The 27,841-nt window shown below is 37.4% G+C and overlaps 2 protein-coding genes and 1 long non-coding RNA gene across 14 annotated transcripts in view; 1 reads left to right on the plus strand and 2 right to left on the minus strand.

Annotated features, from left to right (window-relative positions):
* Positions 1-27,841, plus strand: part of Cox15 (COX15 homolog, cytochrome c oxidase assembly protein) — a 206,735-nt gene that overhangs the window by 60,873 nt on the left and 118,021 nt on the right.
* Positions 11,634-25,238, minus strand: LOC103317598. 3 transcript variants are annotated; one of them, XR_004226767.1, is made up of 8 exons: positions 24,941-25,238; positions 24,697-24,802; positions 24,068-24,189; positions 23,086-23,447; positions 22,353-22,429; positions 11,930-11,955; positions 11,809-11,866; positions 11,634-11,729 (listed from the first exon to the last, which is right to left on the minus strand). It is a non-coding gene; the product is annotated as an uncharacterized LOC103317598 (long non-coding RNA). The 3 variants fall into 3 exon arrangements; XR_004226765.1 differs by having other exon boundaries at positions 24,697-24,805; XR_004226768.1 differs by lacking the exons at positions 24,068-24,189; positions 24,697-24,802; positions 24,941-25,238 and adding an exon at positions 23,510-23,524.
* LOC116416170 lies at positions 13,060-21,317 on the minus strand. Its single transcript, XM_031923637.2, has 5 exons — positions 19,442-21,317; positions 19,319-19,360; positions 19,191-19,232; positions 18,969-19,107; positions 13,060-13,230 (listed from the first exon to the last, which is right to left on the minus strand). The coding sequence occupies exons 1-5, from the start codon at positions 19,990-19,992 to the stop codon at positions 13,192-13,194; spliced, it is 813 nt and encodes a 270-aa protein (XP_031779497.1). The 5' UTR covers positions 19,993-21,317; the 3' UTR covers positions 13,060-13,191.

The raw sequence follows: 27,841 nt of genomic DNA on the forward strand, positions 1-27,841 counted from the left end.
GTCTATTGTATATAATTGTCCAAATTTTCTATTTTCATTTGTTACTTGGTTAAATGGATAAGCATTATGATAAGTATGACCACAAATGTGAAAAACTTATGTATATTTTGAAATCGATTTTTTACAGCTAAAAACCAATTATTTGCCATAAAACATTACTGATTTACGTTTTACATGAAAATGTTAAATGTAAAAGTTCTAAACATTTTCAAAATAATAACTTCGGTGCAACATGCCCCATCCAACCCAATTATTTTCAGCAATTTTCCTATATTATTAAAAGCTGAAAGTTATATTTTGGCCTTTATCTCATATATATATACACAATTAAACCACTTTTTTAATTAAATTATAAAAAATGCATAATTTAGGAAATACGTAATCGCCGAATACAATCCGCGTAACTTGGCCTCATATAACGACGTACGCTATATTAATTAAATCTTTTAAGCTGAATCAGTACAATTCACTTTCAAAATTCAAGTGTATATTTAATATATAATTAATATACTGAACTAGAAAAACCTAAACTCAATAAAGAAAATTGCTTAGATTGAAGAAAAGCTCTAAGTAGCTTACTACATCCCTCTAAACAATGCTAAATACCTAAACAATCAATTATCTAATATTCTAATTGAAATCCTACAAACGAAATATCATTCTTTTGTTTACTTCCTCTTGAAAACTGCGATAAAAGTGTTGTATTATTTATCAAAATTACAATAGAATAAAATTAAAATAAGATATATTTTAAGAATATCTACAAACAAAAATAAATAATTGATACAAATACAAATAAGTTACAAATTTTCCAGTAGTTTTAATGATAGTGTTGATGACCGCCAGAAGAATCCCAATCAAAACTTTGACAACAATATTGAAAAAAAAAACAGGATAACACTGTATAAGCACCGACAGGCATTGCGAGCGCGAAGCGCGAGCGTCAGCGGTTGTGCCTTATGCGCAAGACGCGAAGCGCGCAAGGCGGCAAGCCAACGCGGCCGTTAGGCCGCTCGTGGTGCGCTAGTTTAACTTATAAATTTAAAATGATCTTATAATTACATTCAATTGAAATTAAAAATTTCAATGTAATTGTTAAGTGGGTTTTTACTGCACTTTTAACAAATGATCCCTGGGAACGCAAACTAACTAGCCTCCTATACAGGAGATGCTAACGCAACCTGTTAGCTGTCACGGCTTTACTGTTTGCTTGGATCTGAATGTTAATGACGATGTTTAAATATATTTACCATATGTCACTTACTTTGTTCTGTTGACTGCTGGGGTTAGAAAAATTGACGTGATCCAAAACAATACCAAAATATTCGCAAATTGGAATGACTCGTTGAAAATCAGTTGCCCTTGGCTTTGGCAAAACAATTAGATGAGACGTCAAATTGATCAAAAACTCAATACAGTGGACCTTCTTTCTATGGCTTTATTTTTGTAACTTGAAAAACTTCCAATACACAGTGTTTGACGTATAACTTTGACTATAACTTTGAACAAAACTTAGATTGAAACTCTGCTATCGAACTCCAAACTAAACTCAATGCGGTACTCAAAAATAAAAGAAAAACGTGCTTCCTTGTTGAGCGTACACACTGGAATGAATTAACCTGGGGAGGCAAGCTTGAAGAAAGCGTCACAGCTTTCTCCCACACAGGGTCTTTACTTCTCCTCTCTCCGCACTTAAGCTTAGCCGCTCTCTCTCTCTCTCTCTCTCTCTCTCTCTCTCTCTCTCTCTCTCTCTCTCTCTCTCTCTCTCTCTCTCTCTCTCTCACTTACTCATTAGGCCTTATGGGCCTGTAATACAATTATCGGCTAAACTGCAGTGTTGGCTATGCACGCGCGCTTCAGCCGAAGGAGGAGAAATTTTTTTGGTTTTGTAATTTTTCGTGTATTCGTTAATCGTCGAAGTTTCTAGATTTTTCCGTTGGCTTTGTTTGATTCTATATAATAATTCTGAATATTCATCCAGAAACTTCGTCTCTCAACAGTTATTAACTCAAATTTATATATGAGTTTACAATTATATTTTGTAGTATAGACTAATAAATAGATAAATCGGCACATCTGGAGGATATATTCAGAAGCTTTAAAAGTTATACCAAAACAAGTGATCATAACCTCGCAATAATACAGTTATTTCTTTGATCTCACCCCACTGTTCGCGTAAATCAGTACATCCTAATATTTTTATAGATTTTTTTGTTCCTAATCATAAATTTTTAATCAATATTTATTATACATATATTAGTCTTCCAAAATGTGTGTGTGTGTGTGTGTGTGTGTGTGTGTGTGTGTATATATATATATATATATATATATATATATATAGTGTAACGGGGTTAGCCGTTAAAGCGAGATGAATGAAAAGCAGCTTGTTGCAGGCCTCTTGCAGGCTATGCGAAGCCTGGCCCTTAGCGCAGTTTGCTATACGTACTCGTCCTTGAACACGTGAGCCCGCGGAGGCGTTGTGAGTTTTATGCTACGCAGCTCGGTCGCGAGTAATTCATGTATATGAGAGACAAGCGCTGGGAAAGGTAAAGAGTCAGGAGCGAAATAACAAAGCGAGTTAAGTTTAGAGGTAGTTTTATGTAACGCAAAACAATGCACAAATACGGCGCGAGGCAAGAGAGAGAGAGAGACGAAGCTGAATCTAATGCAGAGAGAGAGAATAGCTATCAAGCACGTACTTACATCCACACTAGCGCAGGTTCGCTCGGATGCCTCGTGACTCATCGGAGTGGCGCAAAGCGGATCAGCGTGGCACTGGCTGGGCACCAGGGAATATGCCTCGTGGCCTTGAGTGTGTGGCTGGATGCAGCGGGGAGACAGGCGGTGGATGATGCACCGATTGTCACAAATACGCGGAACTGATTCGCACCAGGAATACTTCAACCGGCGATACACTGAGGACACGGTACTATTGCAGCTACAATCCTCCAGGATCCGCACGCACGCAAAAAGAAACAAAGTTTGAGGTTTCTCGGGAGGCTCGACTATTCGGCTCGGCGATCGGAAGCTAAGTCGTCCGGCGCGGAACGCGGCAGTATGGGCCGTGCGGACTTTCTCCCACTCTCTCTCACTCTTCCTCTTGGCGACACACTCACACGTGCGCGCGGCTCTCTCTCTGTGCGTTCGCAAAGCTTTCTGCTCTCTCACTTACCTTGCAGCTAAAATAACACATGGGTGTGTTTATATATATTTATATATAATGTGGGAGATTTAGATTTTAGATTTAATTGTTTTTTATTGTTGTACATTGTATTGTACATATACAATTATAGTATATTATAAAAAGAATAAAAATTTTGTGTAAGGGTGTATTGTGTAGGGGTGCTAGTGCGTGTGAAGAGTGTGAAATGAGATGAATGAGAATGTGTGTATGTTTGTGTGATGTTTATGTGTTTTCCAGATTGAAGAAGTAATTTTTAGCTGCTTGTTTAAAGTGTGATATGGATAGTGTGTTGCGAAGATGAGATGGAAGGCTATTCCAGAGGTAGGAGGCGCTGATGAAAAATGAATTTTTCAGCGTCTCCGTCTTGAAGGACGGGATGTCCAGTGGAGTCACCTCACCCCTCACAGGCCTGAGCGCGACGTGGAAATCAAAATAGGCTATAGATAAGTAGGTATTGAGGTGTTGAACATTTTTCTTAGAAAACAGGCCATGAAGTATTTTCTACGTCCGGCGGTGTTAAGCCATTGCAGCTCACGCCTGTAAGGGGAGATGTGCTCGTCCCTCCTCACACCGTAGATATAACGGATCCCCGTATTGACAAGCCTCTGCATTTTTAAGTCAAGTTCCTGAGTCAGGTCGCAATAAGCAAGTGAGCAATAGTCAATGAGGGGAAACAGGAGTGCTTGCACTAAATGTTGGCGCAATCTAAGGCTAGTGCTTTTCCGAAAAAAATAGAGACGGTACATTAAAGAGTGAGCACGTTTACAAATTTGTGTAACGTGCTCTTTCCACGTAAGTTTGGAGTCAAGCACCAGCCCCAGGTTGCGCACCGATGATTCAAAGTTGACCTGGGCTCCCCCTATATTTATATAGGTGTTAGCAGTAGAAGATAGAGCGTTTATATAGTAGGGGGAACCCAGGACGATAGCCTTAGTTTTAGTTACATTTAGTTTAAGTTTATTCAGCGCAGCCCAGCCCATTATCCTCTCGGCGTTAGCGCTCATTCTGACAGAATAGGAGTCAAGCTCCTCGAGGTAGCATTGGCTGTAGATCTGCAGGTCATCCGCGTAGATTAGATGGGACACATCTGAATCTAGCCAAAAACCAATATCATTGATGTACAACGAGAACAACAAGGGTCCTAAAACTGACCCCTGTGGGACACCGGTGTTTAGTGGTAGAAAGGTAGAGATCGCATTGTTGTCACCAATGGCGGTCTGTTCTCTTCCCGAGAGGTAAGATGCAAGCCAGCGGATAACCTGCTTGGAGAAGCCGAAGGAGGATAGCTTTCCGAGTAGCCTGACGTGACACACCGTATCAAACGCCTTGCTAAAATCAAATAGAAGTAGAAGAGTGACCTTCATCCTGTCTATCCCAAGCCTGACATCATCAGTTAGCTTAATTAAGTCGGACTGCATGCTGTGGCCAGTGCGAAAACCAGTTTGGAAGTTGTCAAGATAAAGTCTTGTTTCAAGTATTCAGAGATTTGATTGTGCACCAGCCACTCCAGCGCCTTGGATAGGAAACAAAGTAGAGAGATCGGACGGTAGTCTGTTACAGCTGTTGGAGAGTTGATCTTGTTTAATGCTCTTACGAGCGATGACTTCCAGATGGAAGGAAAGCGTGCCTCGCTCAAAGACAGGTTGAAAATTTGACAAAGTAAAGTCCAAACACCAACACGTCCGACTCTGTGATAGCCCTGAAGATGAAATGTTCAGGGAGGTCTAGACTCTCAAGGGTTCGCAGATACTCCTCAACAGATGGAGCTTGAGGATCATTTGAGATGGAACTAAAGTGTTTGTTGAGAGCATCTGGAGAGAACCGAGCAGGTGGAGAAGATTTAGAGGTAGTAATACCAAGATTTTCAAGCTCTCTCCATATCTCTGCAAAAAATGTAAAAATATTCGATAATTTGAGAAGCGGACTAAGCGCGTAAATTTGTAATAATTTGAGGAGCGGACTAAGCGCGTTGAAATGTTGCTTCCGAGTTGACTGAGAGCCGGGACCGAAGTGATTTCTGTGTGTCCCCTCGGAAAACTCATCACCTTAGGCCCATCCCTCGATTTCCCTCTTTGAGAGATCTTAGGAGGATTTTTCAATGGGAAGAGAGTTTCCTCGAAGGCTCCTCCTACGCTTGGGTCCGGAGACCTCTAACTACATTTTCCGGGGGAGAGGTCAAGATAGGCTCTCCGTCCCTGATACAGATGGCGACGCTTGTGCCATTTACAAAAAAAAATGAATATTTAATAAAGATTGTTTAAAATATAGTTGTTCATAGATCAGTTTAGTATTATTAGTAAAACTGTTTCGACTATTATCTTTATTGACCGAAATAATTAAATTCAAGTGCAGACTCTAGTAAAGGAAATTATAAAAATTAAAAATAGAACATTTATTTAATATTTGCTTTTTAAGGAAATGCTTTTTCCCTTAGAATTTAAGTTGCATTTATAGATAATTTAAGACTGCGCACTTGTATTGCAAATCAAATAAAAACAAAATTGACAGTAGCCATTAATTAATAATAAAATTTAGGTTTCACATAAAAAAAAAAATATCACCACCCCATATAGAATCTTCAATAAAATATCACAACATCAAGTGCGACTAATAAATTATAATTATTTAGTTAAATAAAATCTTATGTTAAGTATTAGTTTATTTATATACACGTATAGGTATACTGGAAAAAATAGCTAAGTTATGCTAAAACAATCTTGTATAAATATTGGGTATAATATTCCTAATTACGAATGTTTGTGTCGTAGATAGTTTTCAAAGAAAAATCGCATTCCTCTATGCGTCGTTTTACCCGCCCTTCCCCTTCTTTGTAAAAGGTCAATCGTTAAATAATCGTAAAAAAAAGTACAGGTAAAAATCTATTAAAACGCTCAGTCCGTTATACGTAACTTATTTTCTAACTTAGAAATAATTTACAATAATGAATTATAACAAATAGTTGCAGTTAATTTAATATTTAATTATAATAGTAAACTTCTAATTTTGTTAGAAATGTTCGGATAATTTTTAGTGTAGTTACAGTTCTTGCATTAAGCATTTCTGTATTATTTATTTATAACTTAATGTGTATTTGATAATTAATAACCTTTTATTGTTGTTTTATGACTTTTGTAAGATAAACTTAGCTATTTTTTCCAGTATACCTATACGTGTATATAAATAAACTAATACTTAACATAAGATTTTATTTAACTAAATAATTATAATTTATTAGTCGCACTTGATGTTGTGATATTTTATTGAAGATTCTATATGGGGTGGTGATATTTTTTTTTTATGTGAAACCTAAATTTTATTATTAATTAATGGCTACTGTCAATTTTGTTTTTATTTGATTTGCAATACAAGTGCGCAGTCTTAAATTATCTATAAATGCAACTTAAATTCTAAGGGAAAAAGTATTGTTTAACTTAATAGTTTAACGTTTATGGTATTTCTTAATAATTAAGCAACTATTTGTTATTAAGAGAAAGATAAGCAGAGGAAATTTTCTATTTTTGGCTATATAACAGCGGAGGTAGAGTGGTTTGAATATTTATTTGAGGGGACAAGAGGAAAAGAATACCGATTTTCAGTGCACGTACGCGGCTATATATACGAAATTTTCCCAACGCCGTGGGTCGTAAAAGTTCGAGCGGTCGGGCCTTATCTGAATTTTTATAGCTTGCAGCTGGCCCTGTTAGCCTATAGTTTTAAGGGAAAATAGACTCAGTGACAATTCGAGCGGCGCGTCTCAGAAGGAAAGCGGCGACACTCGAGCTCCCACTTGGTTTATTCTCATGTTTACTAAGAAAGGTCTCTGGAAACGGAAAAGCCGAAAACCCAAAAAATTGTAGGTATACCGCGGAAAGATTGTTGTGGTGTGTGAAGATTTTTTTTTTTTGTAGACAGACGGGACGTGCGTACATATACAATCTAATGTGTACACAGGGTATCGTTTCGTCTGTCTGACATTTATATATTTTTTCTGAGAAAATTATTTTTAGAAAAAGGCGGCGACGTTACAATGTCCATATAATAATATGTGATTAGAATTAACAATTCTGCTTTTTTCTTCAAAAGGTCTCGTACTCCCATTAATATATGATATTAATTCAAAAATGTCTACTATTGAAACCATATTTTGCTACATAATATTTTAGTTCTTAACTTGTATTTCTTTAAACTAGTAAAATCATGTTCAAACCTGCCTCCAAAGATCACATGATATGGTATAACTGTCAGAGCCGATGACAGCACCCTCTTGCGGCGCCTTAATTTGCGAATTTTAGAAAACCGAATTATGATTACAACGTCATCTATCTGTTTTATGATTCTAACACTCAATCGAAGTAGTTTAATTAACATGACGCCAACATCTATACTATAACGCGTTTTCTCTTCCAAAGGTATAGAAATGCAACCGACATGTTCACATTTCTGCATTTAGACGCACTTGCGGAGCTGAGAAAGGTTAGGTGAGAAACACGCGGGAGATCACTGTCACGCGTATATAGTTTGCTCTTTGGAAAAGAGTGAATTACTTTTTTTACTTTTTTGGGGATTCGCAGTTTTATTTTCTACTTTTAGAAAGTAGAAAATGTTCAATTTACTCTTTGGTAAAGAGTAAAATTCTAAATTTACGCTTTAGAAATTTTCGGGATATATTTTCTACTTTTAGAAAGAAGAAAATTTTCAATTTGCTATTTGGTAAAGAGCGAATTTCTGTTTTTACTCTTTTCAAGTGAGGACGAAAGATTTTCTCTTTTCTAAAAGTAGAAATATATAAGTTTACTCTTTATAAAAGAGCAATATAACGATTTTCCACTTTACAAAGAGCGAAAGTGACAGTTTACTGGTTTCAAACTGGTGAATCGCAAAATTTCTACTTGTTTGCGTCAATACTCTTTGGGAGTTAGAGTGATAATCGAGGATTGAACCCTGATCCTCAACTTTACAATCCATTATCTTACTCTTAATAATAACTAGTGCGATTCACCTCACTCCTAACGTCGCAATAAAATTCAAGTTTTGTTAAGATCTTTTTTCTTAATGTCAATTCTTACTAGGGTGAAAGTAAAAATTTTAAATAATAAAGATTTGAAGCACGAAAATTACGCATTAATTTATAATAGAAGAAATACTCTACACTCTTCTTATTTTATATTTCCTAATATTTCAATTCAACATTTTCGTTTTAGAAATTGTTTAATTTCATAATTTCAGTTTTTTAATTGTTGCCATTTATGCTTTAATTTTTCTAAATTTTTGCCGCTAAGTTAAATTGAATATGAACTCACTGATTATCATGAAAATGAAGACGATAAAATTTTAGTAAACCAATAGAAAAATATGATTTCTCATTATTATGTAGTAAGCAACATAAAATTTTTATATTATCAAAAAAGTTATCTATGCATATAGTTGTTTAAAAAAGAGGTAAAAATTCATGCTGCAAATCACTTAAACCAATTAATTAGTGCAGGAATACCTGATGAAAATGAAAATAAAAAATAGATTATTTGCTGTTGTACGACAATTTATGATACATTTATGATACTATGGATGTACTTATTTTAAAAGGAATTTGAAATTAATCTAATGCTAAAAGTCAATTAAATGATAACTATATACTTGAATTCAACACCATTTTGAAATTTTACTCGATTTTTTATATGCAATCTGCAGTTAATTTTCAATTGTCTAATATTTAACCTATTGATAGACCTAAAGAATATATTCAAATATTTTTTTCTGGTTCAAGTACAAACAGACCTGAATTCGTTTGTGGTACAAAGACAATGTAATACGAATTTTTGATAGCATTAACAAAAAATGTCTAGATGATGATCATAAAATTTGTATTAATAGGCTGTTTACAAATAAAGATAATTTACGGATATCTTTTGAACAAGTACAGTATCAGACAAGTTATTATAATTGTGGTGTTTTTGCTATAGCATTTGCAGTCACTATTGTATTTAATATTTGCCCATGCAATGTTCAATTTAATATTAGTAAAATGCGAGAGCATTTGATTAGAATGTATGATACATTAAATTTTTTATTTTTTTAAATATCAAAAGATTATAAAAATAAAATTTGTTTTGAAACAATTGCTCAAATTTCAATTATAAGAAACGTTACTTACGCAATAAAATTGCTGAATTTGAATTATATTTTAATATAATTAATATTATATTATTAATTATAAACAGCAATCATTAACTCTTTTAGAAGCCGACACAAAGAAAAAGTAAATACTAAAAATTAATCAAAAAATAATAAGTTTAGCTGATAAAAGAACTAATAATTGTAATCATCATTTTGAAAGAATCATACGGATGGATGCGGATAACAATGACATTGTATATTTATCAAATCAAAATAGCAAAAAAACTTCATTAAAACGAAAATTTGATTAAAACAGTATAATATTTTATAATTCCTTATTGATAATAGATCAATAGATGGAATATTATAAAATACACAGAACTCTCTGGCCGATCCCGCTGGTGAAAGCAAGTCTCAAGGCTAATCCCACGCATGGCAGATCAACCGTCTCTCTACAACTTACACACAACTCATTAAGGGGTGGGGAAAGGAAGAGGTTTTCTTAAAGCTTATTTTTAAAACAACAATTCTAATTTAACCCAGCGGGGCGGGTGGAAATACCGTAGAACGAAGTAGGTTCGGATGGCGAGGACACAGGTCGTTTATTCTGGAAATCAGATGACATTTGATTTTGATAGAAAACTAGAAAATTATTTATATATTGGTATTACTTAAGTACTATGCTAACACAGAGACAACCTTAATTTAAATGGACGATATAGCTAAGAAGAACTATAATATCATATAATAAAGATCACTTTGGTGCGTTATAATCACTCTTCTTATTCTTAAGATAACCTAGTCAGTCAACGTTTTGTTAATAATAAGGGAACCACTTTATGCGCGTTACAAACTATTGAACGCTAGCTTCCGCGATGCGTCTGATTAACGGAGGTGTCTGAATATCCGCGGGTAACTCCGTTGGATGTTCGGAGCTACGGATTCGACGTGTCCCTGGGCTTGAACCTGCGTCGAGGTGGAGGCCTGCGGGGGCCTAACTGTAGTTTCGGGTCGAGTCTGCGTTGCTATGGAGACTAGCGACGGTCGAGTGAAATTCAGCAGTGGAGTCTGCGTTGCGATGGAGGCTCGCAGAGGCTGAAGATGTTCCCCTAGCGTCGTTTGTGTTCCCGAGGAAACTTGCGGAATCGCAATGCTTTGCGTATCTTGGACCACCGGTGGGTTGAGCTCGTAGATATCGTGCTTCTTCTTGGTGCATGAGGTAGTGTTTCCAGTTACCCGATGCAAAAAGAGAATCCCAGAAGTACGCGCGGTCTTTGTCTGACTTTCTCGACGATGTTCTTTAGGACTTTGTTGAAAGCCGACAGAATGGGAGGGTTTTCGTAAAAGAACTCAGCCACTTCTTTCTTGTGTCCTAGCAAGGGGAGTAGAGGATTGTTGGGTGTTTCTCCTGGACCATACGACGTAGGCGTTCAATTTTCTCGCGCCTCTGGATCTCTTCTGGGTGATTGTTGATCTCTTCTTCGTCCATAGGTTATGGCTCTGGGCTTGCAAGTAGTTGTTGATCAAAATCTCCCTCCATGTGGTCGCTCAGGTTATCAGGTGAGCGGGCTCTGGGGGTGGTTGCCATCGAGTTCACTTCATAGGCGTCTTAGGCTTGCTGTTGTGGTGCTGCACCGTTATCAGCGTTCTCACAAGAGATAAAGTCAAAGTCATCCTCGGGAGATTCCCCCCTCCGTGGCAAAGAGCCTGACCCAGGCTCGCTCAGATCGACGGGCGCTGGCAAAGGTAGAAGTGGCGACAGTACTTCAATGTCAGAGTCGATCGTTACAGCGTCGTCGGACTCGACATCTAACAGAAGCCTTTCTTCCTCTTCTGTCGTTGTGTCGGGCTCTTGCCGTCTTTCCATGATGTATATACGTAATCAGCAGTAAGATAACCCTCGTTGATATATATATACAGCGCCGCGATCCGCGCGCTCGGCAATTTGACCGCAACTTGACGTCAAAAAGCCGGGGTAGTTTGCCCGCTCGTGCGCGGCGTGCGCGACGTCATGTTGCCTTCAAATTGCTTGCATTTTGCCCTGCGATGTTTAGTATATATATATATATAATTTGAAGGCAACATGACGTCGCGCACGCCGCGCACGAGCGGGCAAACTACCCCGGCTTTTTGACGTCAAGTTGCGGTCAAATTGCCGAGCGCGCGGATCGCGGCGCTGTACGCCGCGCAAAATGCCGGCGTGCACGCCGTCATATTGCAGGCATATTGCGGTAATTTTGACAGCGCGGATGCGCATTCGGCGAGCGTTCCTAACCTACAAATCTACAAATAAAGGCGCGCAAATTCAAAAATCTACAAATTTATTTATTTTTTTATTTTATTAGAACATTAAAACATTTTTTTTTAAATACAACAAGTATAAAATTATTTGCCAATGGACATCAGGTTATTGAAGTAGTAAACAGCAAACCTGTAAAACAAATAATGAATAAATATAATATTAAAATTGTTATTATAATATATAATTAATATATTCAATAAACATTTACCTGATGTATAGATTAACTAGTATGAAAGTGGGCTGCGGATGGATTGCAAAAGGAAATCCTGAAATAAATCAAAGAAATTATATTAATCTTTTTTTTGGGGGTGGTTGGCAAGGGCCCCGACCTCGCCCTTCCCTGTGAGGCTCATCCCTTTCTTAGCCCCTCCAGCGCTCTCTTACAGTTTTATGAAAAAACTTTAAATAAATATACAAATGTAATATAAAAATAATGGTAAAAACTGTAAAAAAGCGCTACTGCATTTACCTGAAACAGAAAATATTTAATGTATAAATAAATAAATAAATACCACAGATAAAGCAAATGGTATACATTAATTATATAAAATAGAAACAATGAATAATAAAATTAATCATTTGCTGTATCTGTGTTCAAAGTGAAATATTGAAGGGCACCGTTTGGTGCAATAGTGCACACGATTTTTTCGTTCTGTTCGTTGTCGTAAATCTCCTGTATTTCGTATTTGTCATAGAGTCCGTTGCTGTTTTCCGTCAAATTTATGTCGATGTTTTCGTCTGTCGGGTTTTCGTCGCAGTATTCGTTGTCGTCTCTGTCCCTGGGTATTCCGGTGTCGTATTCGTGTCCATCTTCATCTACAAACTGTTCCTCAGTGGAGTCATCAGCGGTTGGCTCAAGATGATTCCCTCTGTCGTAGGAATTGGCAGCAGCCCTCGCATTCTCTTCGGCGGCAGCCCTCTCATATTCGGCAGCAAGCCTCGCCTCCTCTTCGGCAGCAGCCCTCTCATCTTCGGCAACAAGCCTCGCCTCCTCTCGAGCAGCACGCTTAGCCGCCTCTCGAGCAGCACGTCGAGCCTTCTCTCGAGCAGCACGTCGGGCCTCCTCTTCGGCAGCACGTCGGGCCTCCTCTTCGGCAGCAAGCCTCGTCTCTCGAGCAGCACGTCTGGCCTTCTTTTCGGCAGCAAGCCTCGCTTCTTCTTCAGCCCTTGTGTCTTCTTCATCCGTGGACTCAGAAGGTAGCGTCGCGGTCTCATCGTCATCGTCCAAACGAATTTTTTTTTGGACCTTATTGTCCTTCATGCCTTGATCTTCAGCCTGTCTTTTTCGTCGAAAGCTTTCTTTAACGCTTTTCAGCGCTTTCGTCATGACATGGGAAAATTCCTTGTTGTCAGGCTTCCAAAATACATTTACGTGCCTAGACATAGCTTCTGTAAAATAAAAATTTAAGTAATTAATATACAGTTATTATACAATTTACAAAATATAAACGTAAAATTTACATACCTTCGCAAGCTGCTGAGAAGCGAGAATCTTTTAGCGACACAAGTTTTTGTTTTTTCGATCCAGTCCAGGTGAGATTGGAAAAAAGATCTTCTGTCATCTTGATGCATTTTCTAAAATACGTGGAAGCTACGTATTGCCTCCTCCCAGATAACTTAGATAGTCCACCTGTAAAATATAATTTAAAATTAAAATATATTGTGTGTGTGTGTGTGTGTGTGTGTGTGTGGGTGTGTATATATATATATATATATATATATATATATATATATATATATACAGGGTGACCCAATGTAAACGGGCACCGCTCATAACTCGTCAGGGACAGCCACAATCGAAAAAATGGTAGAGACCAAAGTTGTAGGATATCGAAGGGGACAACCCGATGGTGACCTTGGATTTGACCTTGAACGCGTTTTTCAAGGTCATTTGAAGGTCAACTTTGGATTTTTAAATAGGAACCCCATTCTTTTATTGCGGGAATGGAAAGAGCGGTAAATTTTACGTTCAGAATGGTATGTTCGGTTGCGGCACTGAAGGTCATCGCAAGGTCATGCAGCCAGAATGAAACCCCGCCTACGTAATTCCTCTAGCAACGCCAAATTAAAAAAATTGGTAGAGACCAAAGTTGTAGGATATCGAGGGGACAACCCGATGGTGACCTTGGATTTGACCTTGAACGCGTTTTTCAAGGTCATTTGAAGGTCAACTTTGGATTTTTAAATAGGAACCCCATTCTTTTATTGCGGGAATGGAAAGAGCGGTAAATTTTACGTTCAGAATGGTATGTTCGGTTGCGGCACTGAAGGTCATCTCAATGTCCTGCAGCCAGAATGAAACCCCGCCTCCGTAATTCCTCTAGCAACGCCAAATTAAAAAAAAGTGGTAGAGACCAAAGTTGTTCTATAGGGGGGGGGGGGGGGGGGGAGAATTGTGACCTCGAATTTGAGCCAGTCCTACAAGGTCATTTCAAGGTCAAATTATTTTTTTTCAAACAGCACCCACTTTTTCGACTCCGGATCCTGAAAGCGTGTAAAATGTTGCACTTTAAACGAAGTAGTAAATTTAAAATAGAAGAAAAGATTTTAATCATTTAGCGTACCATTTCCTGCGTTTTGTCATCATTATAAAACTTGATGTCCAGGACCCACGACGAGGACGTAGCAGGGTGGATTTTCAGGTCCCATTTTGATCCGGCCGATGAAGGCAAGACGTGAAGACACCGGCAGATGAAGGCAAGACCATGAAAAAATCACTTTATAAATAGAGTTTAAGCTTTACCTAATTAAGTGTTCAAAAATCCCTCCATGATGTCTAATACATAGTTGAATTCTTCGCTCAAAGCTTCCAACAGTCGACAGAAGCACATGCCTTGGTATGCCTCTGCAAGTATTAATGATTCTTTGCATCATATTTTCTCTAGTAGTAGGGGCGTCCGCATACACGCTGTTTTTCAAAAAGCCCCATAAATAAAAATCTGGGCTCGTGAGATCTGGGGATCGTGGAGGCCACTCAACATGATCTTTACCACGTCCAATACCTATCCATCTATTACGGTATGTTTGATTTAAAAAATCTTGAACATCTAAACTTCTATGCGCAGGTGCACCATCATGTTGAAGCCACATACGCATTCTGGTTTGTATATTAACATCTTCTAACAGATTTGGTAATTCATTTGTCAGAAAATGGAGGTATCTATCTCTGTTAACATTACCGTCAAAAAAGTAAGGCCCAATTAGATAGCCATTAACAATACCACACCATACTACAAGACTCCATTGATGTTGGTGATCGACTGCACGGGTCCAATGAGGATTTTCAATGGACCAATAGTGGGAATTGTGTCGGTTTAGTTGACCTGTATTATGGAAAGTGGCTTCATCGGAAAACATGACGTACCTGAAAAAATGTGGATCGTTTTGCAATCTTTCCTGTGCCCATTGGCAAAATCGTAACCTTCTTTCAAAATCACGTTCTGTTAGCTCTTGGGTCAAAGTAATATGATATGGATGGTAACGATGGAGTCTTGTTATTCTTCTCACTGTTTCTCTCGGGATGCCAGATCGTACTTCTATTTGTCGAATTGAAATATGAGGATCTAAATAAATCATAGCAAGCACCACCAATACTCGTGGATCATTTCGCTCGATAGTCATTACTCTATGACGTTGTCGTGATCTTTGAGGTCCTCGCCTCTCTCGCTGTTCAATTCTCTGGATCGTACTTCGAGATGGATGATGATTTCTGTTTGGGAAACGCCTCCGATATAATTGTGCTGCTGCATTATAATTTCTTCGACACTCTCCCAAAATCAATAAAATATCAACAATTTCGCTTCGACTATAGTCCGGCATATTTACTTAGATTATAAATATTACAAAAATAAAAAAAATGACTCAAATCACATATTTTCAATTATTAAATTAGTATTTGAAGTCGATAAATATCTAAATAAATTTAAAAATTCTACTGCATTACTAGAACTTAGACTGTTTTCTGCAAAAAATAATAAATAAAAAACTACTTAAACAATTATTTAATTGCAGATAGTAATTATTAATTTTTTATTATAAAATAATTTATTGATTAGGAAGCTTTTATGAAATAGATAATAAATAAATATTTTGTAATTCCAAAAGTGTTAAAAGTAAATTTTAATAGATAACTTATAAAATAGTTAAAATTGTATTTTAGTAAAAGATTTATTTTAACTTATTAAATTTTATGAAGTGAAATCAAACTTATACATACATTTAAAATATGGGTAATTAATCGGAATATTTAGCTCTTAAACAATATTTTCTAGAATAATCGCTATGACTTGAAATTATATCAAACATTTTTTAATTTTAAGTAAATTGATTCTTCAAGAAATACCTTCATTACGTATTGCAGAACTTTTTTTATACAAGACATTAATACAAAAATTTTAATAGAAAATGTATATTCGTATTATTTTTAATATTAAATGAAAAGATGTAAAAAGTACAATCTTCATTTGTTAACAATAATAAATATTCTGTTACGTTAGATAAAAATTTTTTTACATTAACATAACTTTAGATGCAATATTTTATATTAATATGTATGTTATTAATTAATTATTATCGTGTTAAATACAATATTTTACAGCTTACATATTGTACAAGTTTAAATAATGAACATACATTTTTTAGTGTTGTTGGTTGTTTATTATTACTTATCTAATAGAAAAGTGCAAAAAATGTAAGTACCTACCAATTTCTGCTGCAAAAATATTTCTAATAGAATTAAAATATTTATACAGTGGAATTATCACTAAATAATTATATTAACTGTTGCCAGTAATTGTATGTATAATCTGTGTGACGACATGGTATGTATTACAAACTTTATAATTCTGCTTATACATATGTATTTTCAACATGCGTGTTTACATGTATGTGTGTATAGCATATGTATACAAACATACGTATGTATGTATATCTATGTATACTTAAAACAATAATAATTTATGAATAAATTAAATGGAAAAACAACAACGTTATTTAAAAAAACATAATGCAATTTATTTCTGATTCAAATAATAAATGTGTGTAAAATAAATATAAAAACTTTTTTACTTTATACTTCGATGTTTTACTTTTTCTTTTTCTGTATCGATGGCTTTTTATTGTAAAATTCTATTCATATTTTGGCATTACGGTTTATCAATTTATGATTTTTTAAAAATAAAACATTTAATATTTTTTTTACGTTTTTATCAAACTTTGACGTTTTTCTACAATACTTCGATGTTTTACTTAATCTTTTTCTGTATCGATGATTGGCTTTTTAATAAAAATTTTCGTTAATATTTTTGGCGGAAGGCCGAGTGTGAGACTCTTTCGACAATTTTCGGAGGCTATTTTTATTTTTGCAAATCGAAAGTTCGGGCGGCAGGTACGGCGCGGGGCCGGGGCGCCTGCTTGAAAATCATTCGTGAGTTAAGCGTCGTAGGGGAAGGTTCGACGGAGTCGCGGTGGCAAGACTGAGCGCGGGACTTATTTTAAAAGGCTTATTTCGGGAGCCATTTTTATTTTTCGCACATTAGGAGTTCGGGTAGGTAGGTGGCGACCACCTAGAGGAGTCATTCGCAAGTTAACCGTCGGAAGGGATCATTCGGGGAATAGCGAGACTTATGTTTGGACGCTAGCGAGGGCTCATTTGCGTCTTGGCCGCTGGACAGAGAACATCTAAGAAGGGATTTCATCTCGGATACAAAGTAAAAGTAAAGTTTGAAAAAAAATAATTTTACCTTGAAATGACCTTGTAGGACTGGCTCAAATTCGAGGTCACAATTCCCCCCCCCCCCCCCCCACCCATACAACAACTTTGGTCTCTACCACTTTTTTTTAATTTGGCGTTGCTAGAGGAATTACGTAGGCGGGGTTTCATTCTGGCTGCATGACCTTGTGATGACCTTCAGTGCCGCAACCGAACATACCATTCTGAACGTAAAATTTACCGCTCTTTCCATTCCCGCAATAAAAGAATGGGGTTCCTTTTTAAAAATCCAAAGTTGACCTTCAAATGACCTTGAGAAACGCGTTCAAGGTCAAATCCAAGGTCACCATCGGGTTGTCCCCTCGATATCCTACAACTTTGGTCTCTACCAATTTTTTTAATTTGGCGTTGCTAGAGGAATTACGTAGGCGGGGTTTCATTCTGGCTGCATGACCTTGCGATGACCTTCAGTGCCGCAACCGAACATACCATTCTGAACGTAAAATTTACCGCTCTTTCCATTCCCGCAATAAAAGAATGGGGTTCCTATTTAAAAATCCAAAGTTGACCTTCAAATGACCTTGAAAAACGCGTTCAAGGTCAAATCCAAGGTCACCATCGGGTTGTCCCCTCGATATCCTACAACTTTGGTCTCTACCATTTTTTCGATTGTGGCTGTCCCTGACGAGTTATGAGCGGTGCCCGTTAAAATTGGGTCACCCTGTATATAAAATACAACAAAAAAGACCTGGCTGCACAGGTAAACAGCCACACAGAGTAGAGGTAAATGAAATCTGCTGTGGCAGATAGTTTGCCAATACTTTGTATACTATCTGTACAATTTTACTTACCTCTATCTAAAAAAGAAAATTAATTTCACTAGTCAAGAACCTTTAAGAATTCATACACAGACAAGATTTTTCAATTCTTTTTTGGATAGAGGTCAGTAAAATTGTACAGTTGTTATAAAAAGTATTGCAAAACTATCTACTGAAGCAGATTTCATTTAACTTCACCCTGTGACACTGTTTACCTGAACAGCCAGAGGCGCATTACCAGTTTGCGCGTCTGGCTGTTCAGGTAAACAGTGTCACAGGGTTAAGTTAAATAAAATCTGCTACGGTAGATAGTTTTGTAATAGGTTTTATAATAACTGTAAAATTTTAGAGACCTCAATCTAAAAAAGAAAATTAATTTCACTAGTCAAGAACCTTTCAGAATGCATACATTGACAGGTTTTTTCAATTCTTTTTTGGATAGAGGTCTTTAAAATTGTACAGTTATTATAAAAAGTATTGCTAAACTTTCTGTCGAAGCAGATTTCATTTAACTCTACACTGGGTCACTGTTTACCTATATAGCCAGACGCGCAGTACCACTTGGCGGGTATGTCTTTGCAGGTAAAGTATGACACAGAGTAGAGTTAAATGAAATCTGCTACGGTAGATAGTTTTGTAATAGGTTTTATAATAACTGTAAAATTTTAGAGACCTCAATCTATAAAAGAAAATTAATTTCACTAGTCAAGAACCTTTTAGAATTCATACATTGACAGGCTTTTTCAATTCTTTTTTGGATAGAGGTCTCTAAAATTGTACAGTTATTATAAAAAGTATTGCAAAACTATCTAAATTATTATAATCAATAAAATGACTTACAAAAGCATTGTAGTCGTCTTCCGACGCATCATCGAAGAGAAGAAGATCTTCTTTTGTCGAGAACGGAAGAAATGCCGGACGATCTTTTCTAACCATGCTCTTCTTCTTTGTCTCTCGTTTCGTCGTTGTATAGATTTTGCTGTAAAATGAAATATTAGGTTAATACCATTTAAAATACCAAGTACTACTCATTTTAAATACTTTTAAAAAAGAATTACTTACGTTGCAAGTTCTTCGAGGTTTTGTAGCCTTGTATCGAACAACCTATAAATTAATAAAGAAACAGTTAACAGGAAATTCAAATTAAAATACAAGTAATTATCATAATTTACAGTAAAAATAACACATACGTCATTTTTTCCTCAATTCTGAGAAGCGCGTCGTAGATTAAGCTATGTGGAAGAAATGGATTAGTAATTTAGAATACAAGGAATGCACGAAAATTATAGATAAAATGGAGCAAGATAATTTACTTTTTCTCTGGAGCTGCAAGCTGGGCTGAAGCTGAAGATACTGATGGTCCTGAAGCAAGTGGAAGGGATGATTTTCTTGTCGGAATAAATTCAAAACCATCTACTGCACCAACTACATCTGAAACAAAACGACGATGAAATTGCTGTACGTGTGATGGATTGTGTGTCTGTGTCGAGAGTTCTTGTAATGTTGTTTGTGTGCGTTGTACGTTCTGTGTTTGTGCAACGTTTGGTAGCTGTTGTTTGTGTGTTTGTAGATAATTTAGTGATTGTTTCGTGACTGTATGCAGTGTTCGGTTGTATGTTGTGGGTGTCTTCTGTCGTGGTGTTTGTGATTGAGTTGCTGTGTATGGATGGTTGTCGGGTTTTTGTGCAGATGTTTTGTGTGCCCTAGAATCAGAGCGAGGCAGTGGTCGTGGAGGCAGCTGCTGATTTCCACTCTGCTTCCTTGAGCTGCTGGTGGAAAAAGATTTCAGCGAAGCCATTTTCCGCATCAGATTTTGGTCTGCAATGCGAGGATCCAGTGCTCCTTGATTTTTGTTGAGACTCATCTAAGTAATTAAATTACAATAATTAATACAGTTAAAATTAAGAGACAATGATTGCAATAATCTTACTACTACTAATAATATTAGTAATCTGAAAAAATATTAAATAAGAAAAATTGATATAAATACTAAAAGAAATTAAACTAAGCGAGTGTTTCATGCGAAGACCACAAACTAACTACGATATGAAAATCACGAACTACATCTTTTTTCGGAAGTTCTGCCCAGTATGGCATTCTAAAACATTTAGCTACCACCTCATCAAGCTTAATGAGAGAAATTTGAGAAGATAACTGCGAACACAGTATAACACCAATTGATGTAGAAGCACGAGGACTCTCAAAAAATTTTTCGATTACTTCAAAAGGCTTTACTAATAAGTAACAATCATCATTTTCCATTTTAATAACATTTTGCACAATACAAATTGATCTGTTTTCTAAAATAACCGTATTATCATGTTGATGAAGAGATATTTGAAGTGGCCCTTTAATGATCTTCCTGTACTGAGTATAGCTACAATCGATCAACGGCTCTGGACCATTAAAATGCCTTCCAACGAATTTCAAACTATTTGTATTTATCCTCTCATGACTATTGACTTGACAATGTTCTGATCTCCTATTTGCAATTTGTTGAAGATGTTGACCTGGCTTCCGACATAATTTTCTACAATAAGTCATATTGTTCTCAAAAGGAAAAGCTGAATAACCATCAAGTGGTCCAAAAGATCTTACATCATCAGGAAGATGTAATAGAGCATGCGTATTATAGGAAAGAAATTCGATACCGTATATTTGTGAAGCATGACCAACAAATATTTGAATGCACTGTTCTGCAAAATCAACATTTTCCTGAGAGCACCAAGGACTAACTAAAATCCTAATTGCTGTATGGAGCAAAAGAAAATGTTTATAAACAGCAGGAGTCATCAAACCATGAAAAACAGCTGGACCAGTATATAGTAGAATCTGCCTATGCTCAGTAGCTTTAAATTTACTGTGCTTGTCGATATCGACAGGCTTCCTAGCAAAATCAGAAGGACAATACAGTTCTACCTGAGCTAATCGGTTACCTAAGATCCTAATGTTATCTGCAGAAAGCTTTGCTGTTTTTGCATATCTGCCATCTATAATGCCTTGAAAAATTTTCTCCATCAGACCAAGACACACCAAATGCATGTAGTCGAATACTGTATTCGTAACTACATTGAAAGGAAGAGTTTCAATAGCGCATTCTCCTCTGTGATGGTCAGCATCAATGCGCAAGGAATACTCTTCAGCTGTTCGAGGCTCATGGTTGATTCCAGAATAAACCATAACTCCTGGTCGTATCCATTCACCTCTTACCTTACAACGAGAACATGGATATCGAAAATTATGACTAGAATGCCCTAAAACAAAAGCTCGAGCAAGAGCATCCGCTATAAAAGCTCTCAAATTAATAGATTTTGTAACGTCATTAACATAGATTCCCTCTTGAAGAATCTGGAATAATTCCTGGACTGTTTTTTCAAAAAAAAACGCGAGCACTCGTTGGTTTTTTCGAACCTTTGAAAATACCTACAATTTCTGGAGCACTCTTGAAAATGTTAGCTATACGCACCTGTATAGGCCACATCAAGATTTTGCTTTGTTTATCTAAACTTGCTTCATCAGTACTAATATCTATTTCTAGAACATCAGGAACCTCATGTATAGGAGTAGATGAAACAATTTTAATTAAAGCTTTTGCAACACCTAAATGTAAGTATTCCCCCCCGGCTATTTCTTCTGGAGGATGAGCCATGATAGGAGTTTTTAAAATTGTACGAGCGTCCCTATGTAGATTTGCGAAACAACGATGTGTTCCCAGAACGTGCAATACCTCATTGATTTGTTTATAAGACATATTGCAATCGGTAAAAGCTACAGCTAGCCTATTCTCGAAATCCTCCAAGTTTTCATGAGGTTCACTACAAACTGAACTGCCATCATCATCGCTAATCGATGAATTAAGCGTTTCGATGGAAGAGGCACGGTCAGAATGGATCATATCATTAGCAAAATCATCCGTGATTTCCTCATCACCAATCATACGGTCATCTAAACTGTTACTAGCATTGGAAATGCGATCGCTTTCAGCTGCAATATCTTCTCTAATTCTACTACTAGTACTTTGAGAATTGTCGTGACGAGCCCTATCATACAACCTCTTCATACGAGCCCTGTGATCGAAACTACACTCGTCTAAAGACTTACGACTACTCTGCATGGACTTTAATTTATACATATCTATGCTATAGTAGTCTAAGTATAAAAAAAAATACAAGTACTTATCTATATATCAAATAAAAAGTATAGAAAAGGTTTTTTTACAATAACCTTGAACCCTTAAAAGGCACCGAAGCTCTCCAACCTTCTGATGAACCTCCGTCCGTGCGATGATTTTGTTAATACACCTAAAAAATATAAAGTTTATTCAGTTTATGATTATAAGAAAGGCTAACAATATAAGAAAAGAATTTATAAAGTAAAAGACAAAGTTATTGCATGATTCAATAATTCAAAAAACAGTAAAAAATAATAGCATCATTTAATTTCTTATTATTAATTTTAATTTAAATCGAAAAAGAATTGAAAAAGCATGTCAATGTATGCATTCTGAAAGGTTTTTGACTAGTGAAATTAATTTTCTTTTTTAGATTGAGGTCTCTAAAATTTTACAGTTATTATAAAACCTATTACAAAACTATCTACCGTAGCAGATTTTATTTAACTTAACCCTGTGACACTGTTTACCTGTAAAGACACACCCGCAAACTGGTATGCGCGTCTGGCTATATAGGTAAACAGTGCTACAGGATAGAGTTAAATGATATCTGCATCGACAGATAGTTTTGCAATACTTTTTATAATAACTGTACAATTTTAGAGACCTCTATCCAAAAAAGAATTGAAACAGCATGTCGAGCAAATTGAACAGCAACAGCATGACCAGTGAAATTAATTTTCTTTTTTAGTTTGAGGTCTCTAAAATTGTATAGTTACTATAAAAAACATTACAAAGCTATTTGTTTCAGCAAACTTAACTTAACAAATTTTGTTCAACACATACCTGCTAGATAGCAATCCAGTTGAGAGTCCTCCAAGATGATGTTATTGGAAAGTGCGATGGATGGTCAGCTTCTTAAATCTGCTCTCCGTTTGTGAACCTGCAACTACAAATATATTGTAAACAAAAACTGTAAATTTATACGATGGGAGTCTATGGCAAATAAAAAGGAAATGTTGAGAGTCGTCCAGTTGATGTTGCTGGAGACTGATGAACTGTCAGCTTTTCACTCGCAGCTGATAAGGCTGGGCTTTCCTGTACAGCCGCCTGGACAGCCTCCTTCTAGCCGCAGATGTACGCAGGCGAGGTGGGCGCGATGTACAGCTTTTCCAGGAATTGCCTCTCGACTTATCAACGATTGGGTTCTGAGGAGCAAGTTTGTTTATTACAAATTGGTATTTTTGTTAAAACATAATATTACACTTACTACACTTGACAATTGAACAAACAAGATTGCAATGCAAGATAGATAATTATTGATGATCAATAATTGTCGCTCGAGAAAATTTCTTAGCTCTTCACGCACAAGTCGCTAAAGCAAGAATGAACAACAATTCTCGGTAATTTAAACAGGAGATAAAACATAAGAAAATCGCGCGCATACGGCGCAGTCGCGCGCATGCGGCGCATGTCCAGCGGCGCGAATTTTGAATCTCTTAAATTCAAAATGATAATAAAAAACTTTTGGAAAAATTCTAATATTAAATATTATAACCTAGTGGATATAAAAATGTCTTAGAATGTAGAAATACATGTATTACCAGCTAACTAATAACCTCTGCTTATTTCTATAAAAAATATTACTTGATTGTACATATTGCGAGTAAGATTGTTTTATAGATAATAGCAGACACAATGCAGTTAACTTGTGACTGCAATATTCATACATTCTAGTAGAATGGATATACGAAAGTATAGCAGCTGGTTACTCGTTACCTATCAATAATTTTCAAATAATACTTATCGAGTAAAAGTTTTGACATACACTGCTTCTTCATCTCGTTCAAATCATAAGTGGCCTTCTATGCTGTTGCTACCCTCGATGATAACTTCTGCTTTTCCAGTGACTACATGAAGGTGATCCAACGTAGTTTAATTGATTTCCCTCTAGAAAACACAATTTCAAATATATCAGCTGTGTAACAAAATCTAACGAAACTATTTTCATGTCCACAAAATTATCGCACTTTGTCTTTTTACACTATTAACTCTTTCGAATATTTCATGCAAAAGCTAAATACGATAACTTTCTGAATATCTACATCAATTACAATATAGAAATGTCGCAGCATAAATTAAAAGTTACTTATCTAATTGAGGCTGCTGGTCGTCGTTTGAATGTTCATCAAACTTGTTCATCTTCTTCATCTTCAGCTGAGAAGTGATAATGAGTGTCAGTATAAATGACGACATTGATTTTCTTCTTCTTTTTGTTTCTCAAACTATGTAAAATCAGCATCCTAAGTAAGGGGGACGCAATGGCACTCATGTAAAACTCTACATTACTTAGACAATGTAGAAAAATCGATACCCAAAGAGGAAGTTTTCACATGATTGCAGGAATGTAAGCCAACATTTTCTTGAAGACCAAGATATTTGTCTGCTGCACCATACATTTTATTTTTTCCAAAAAGCTGCTTCCTATGGTCAGCCTCTTCCCACCGCATGTTCATGGCTTTGTTGGCCGATGTTCAATTACTGCTACAACTTTGTACTGACCCTGCTAAATAAACAAATTACTTGAAGTAAACAATTTTATAGAATAATTCAAATGCAATGTCCTAACAATCAATCTCTGTTTTAATTTTGATTAAATATGACTGAGATTGATTGTGAGGTTAGGTCAAAGTATACATACTCATGGTTATGTTTTTGAAGACTCCGAACTGCACAAAACTCATGAGAACTACTGCACTAGAGTTAATAACTGCACTACACACATAGTTTTCGTTTTATAACTCTTGTAAATATGTTTATTTAAACTTCTACTGCTGCTCCAATTTGTACTACTGCGCGGTGCTAGAGTAAACGTAGACTGCTGCAGAAGACACATCTCCAAATATGATGGCGTCTGCTTTGCATCCTTGCTCCGAAACGGGATATTGTATTAAAAAAATTACTTAATTTCTGAACAACAAAATGTATTGCAACATCATCGCTGTTTTTGATAAGTTGCATTGCAAACAGTGTAGTGTACTGAAAAATTGCAGGCAAATTGTCACTTCAACATGTCCCGCAATTTGTCGGCACGCGTGCTGACAATTTGCCTGCTTACAGTGCGCCTGACAAAAGCTGACCGCAAAATGACGGCAATATGACGGCAAACGCGCCGAGCAACGGTTGCGCTGATATTGCTCAGCATGCGATGTTTTCTGGGAAGGGGGTTCCCCCTGGCCACTCCGCGAGCCAACCCCCATTACTTCTAACAAGATATTTATTTGAATAATTAAAAAATAGGTAATAAATTAAGTATGTTCCTATATCTATTTTTTCCAAACCACCTATGAAGTAAATAGAAAGGCGCGTTTCTTTTTCTCTGTTTACAGTAATATTATGTCTGAATTTATTTGATTTAAAATTTAGAATTTATATTAATTATCTCATAGAAATTTGAATAAGGTTACTATGTATTTCATTCGTAAATATTCAATACTTTTAGCATTTTTTATTCAAAATTATATGAGCTTACATGTAAGTTTCATGAAATAAAAATAGCTTTTTTTTATAAATTTTGTAACATTATTTGTAAACAGAGATGTGGTTTCCTCAATAGGCCTAATCCACAAAATTTAAAATATGTATTCATAAAATTTTTTTTCAAAAGTATAATTTAAAAATCATTTGATGTATTCAATATAATACAGTACCTAATGGAAATCTAAATAAATTGCCTTGTATTTTATTCCTAAATATTTAATACTTTGAGCATTTATTATTCAATTTTGTATGAGTATATAAATATTTTGTGAAATAAGAACTAAGAATTTTATAAAGTAAGTGTTGTAACGAGGTGTAAATTCGATTAACGAATGACGCGCTAAACGACTGAATCTCGTTCTCTCGATGCAGCGGAGGACTCATCTACGCCCGCAAAACACCTCCATTGCATGCAGCTGTCTCAGCTGCTTCCGTTTTGCTGGGTCTACGCGCCGCCTGGCGCGTGCTCAATTGCTCAACTGCGTTAGATAAGTACTAATAAATAACGCCCGCGGAGGCCGCGGTATTCACAGGAAGGAACAGGAATCGGAAGTAAACGAGCGAGGTTTAGAAATGACGACAAATCGCGTAAAATAATAAGACTAAGGTTATATTTGCTAGACGCGAAATAAACGTGAATTTACAATTATAAAATAATAATATGCGAGTCGCCAACAACTTTGCGACTCGCCGCGACGCCAGAATAATCGCGCTCGTACGCGTACTCGCACATATACTCACTCACATGCACTACGCGTCACACAAACCTTTTCTCTCTCTCTCGTCGACGACGCTTCTAATCCCGGACAGGCTGCGAGACTTGACCAGTGCACTGGACTGCTAGGCAGGGTGATCAGGATCTCCGTATTCCGCGTCGCACTTACACACTTCAAATTGCTGGACACAGCACAGCACTCCGAATCGCCAAAGTTTCCGGATTGTACGAGCGAAGTCACGTGTTGATCTTTTGAAGGCCGAGAGCTATCTGAGCGCGCACCTGAAGGATTAACCCGCGCGCTCGCTCTCTCTATCTCTCTCGCGCCTATTGCCGAATTCGCACGTGTTTATTACCGCGCGCGCGACTCTATGCTGTTTCGGCGCGGCGCAGCGGTACTCATACCGCTACGAGTTGGCTGTGGTGCTCAACTCGTTACAACCCCCACCCACCCCCCTAGAATCGATCTATCGACCAGATGGCGATTCTACCCCCATACGTCCGCGACGAATCGTAGTATCTGGGGTAATAAAAGAAAAACACGCTATTTCGGTTATATTCGTGCCTAGGCCTTATTTGGCCTTGTGCAGCCGGACATTCGGGCACTTGTTGCTTCTCGCCACATTGGGGTGTCCGCAGACGTAACAGGACTTCTGAGACTTCCTGTCTGCGGCCCCCGGTGTCGCTGCTCGCACCGCGCTCTTCGCGCGTGGACGCCGCTCTACGTCCGGCGCGTTAGACCGCCCCGACGCCTGGAATTGGCGTGCGCGGGCTCTGGCTTCGGCAAGGGCTGCCTCAGCCCGGGCGACTTCGCGCTCGGCTTATTCGCGCTGGCGCCGCTTTTTAGCCAGCTGTCGCTCGCGGTCCTCCCGCTTGCAGCGCTCAGCGACTTTACGTGGCGCGTCCTCTGCGGCGTAGAACGCCGCTCGTCCCACCCCGAGCAGGCGCGCCCATTTGCCGGCGCGCCCATTTGCCGGCGCGCCGGCGGAAGGCGTCGCTATGCTTGCGTACCGACTGCGTATAGAGCCGGTACGCCTCGCCCTCCAGCCGGCGCGTATCAAGCGAGGCTTTTCGAGCCAGCCGGCAGCGCTCGTCTCTCCGCGGTATTGGTCTCGCGGTGGATGGGCTCGCGCTACAAGCGGGCTGCGATAGGTCGCCCGATCCACGATGACTTTGCTTGTAGCGCACACGGGCGGCGCAGATCCGTTGCGGTCGTTTCGCCCACGCCAGCAACCAGTGCAGGTGGCTCTTGGCGGCGTACCACCAACGCCCCCTCTTCTTCCTCTTCTGCTCCAGGGGCAAGGTACGTATCCACCTCGACATCGGGAGGAAAGACGCTCCAAGGGT

Source organism: Nasonia vitripennis, assembly GCF_009193385.2.
Source record: "Nasonia vitripennis strain AsymCx chromosome 1 unlocalized genomic scaffold, Nvit_psr_1.1 chr1_random0002, whole genome shotgun sequence".
In the NCBI taxonomy this organism is placed as follows: Eukaryota; Metazoa; Arthropoda; class Insecta; order Hymenoptera; family Pteromalidae; genus Nasonia; species Nasonia vitripennis.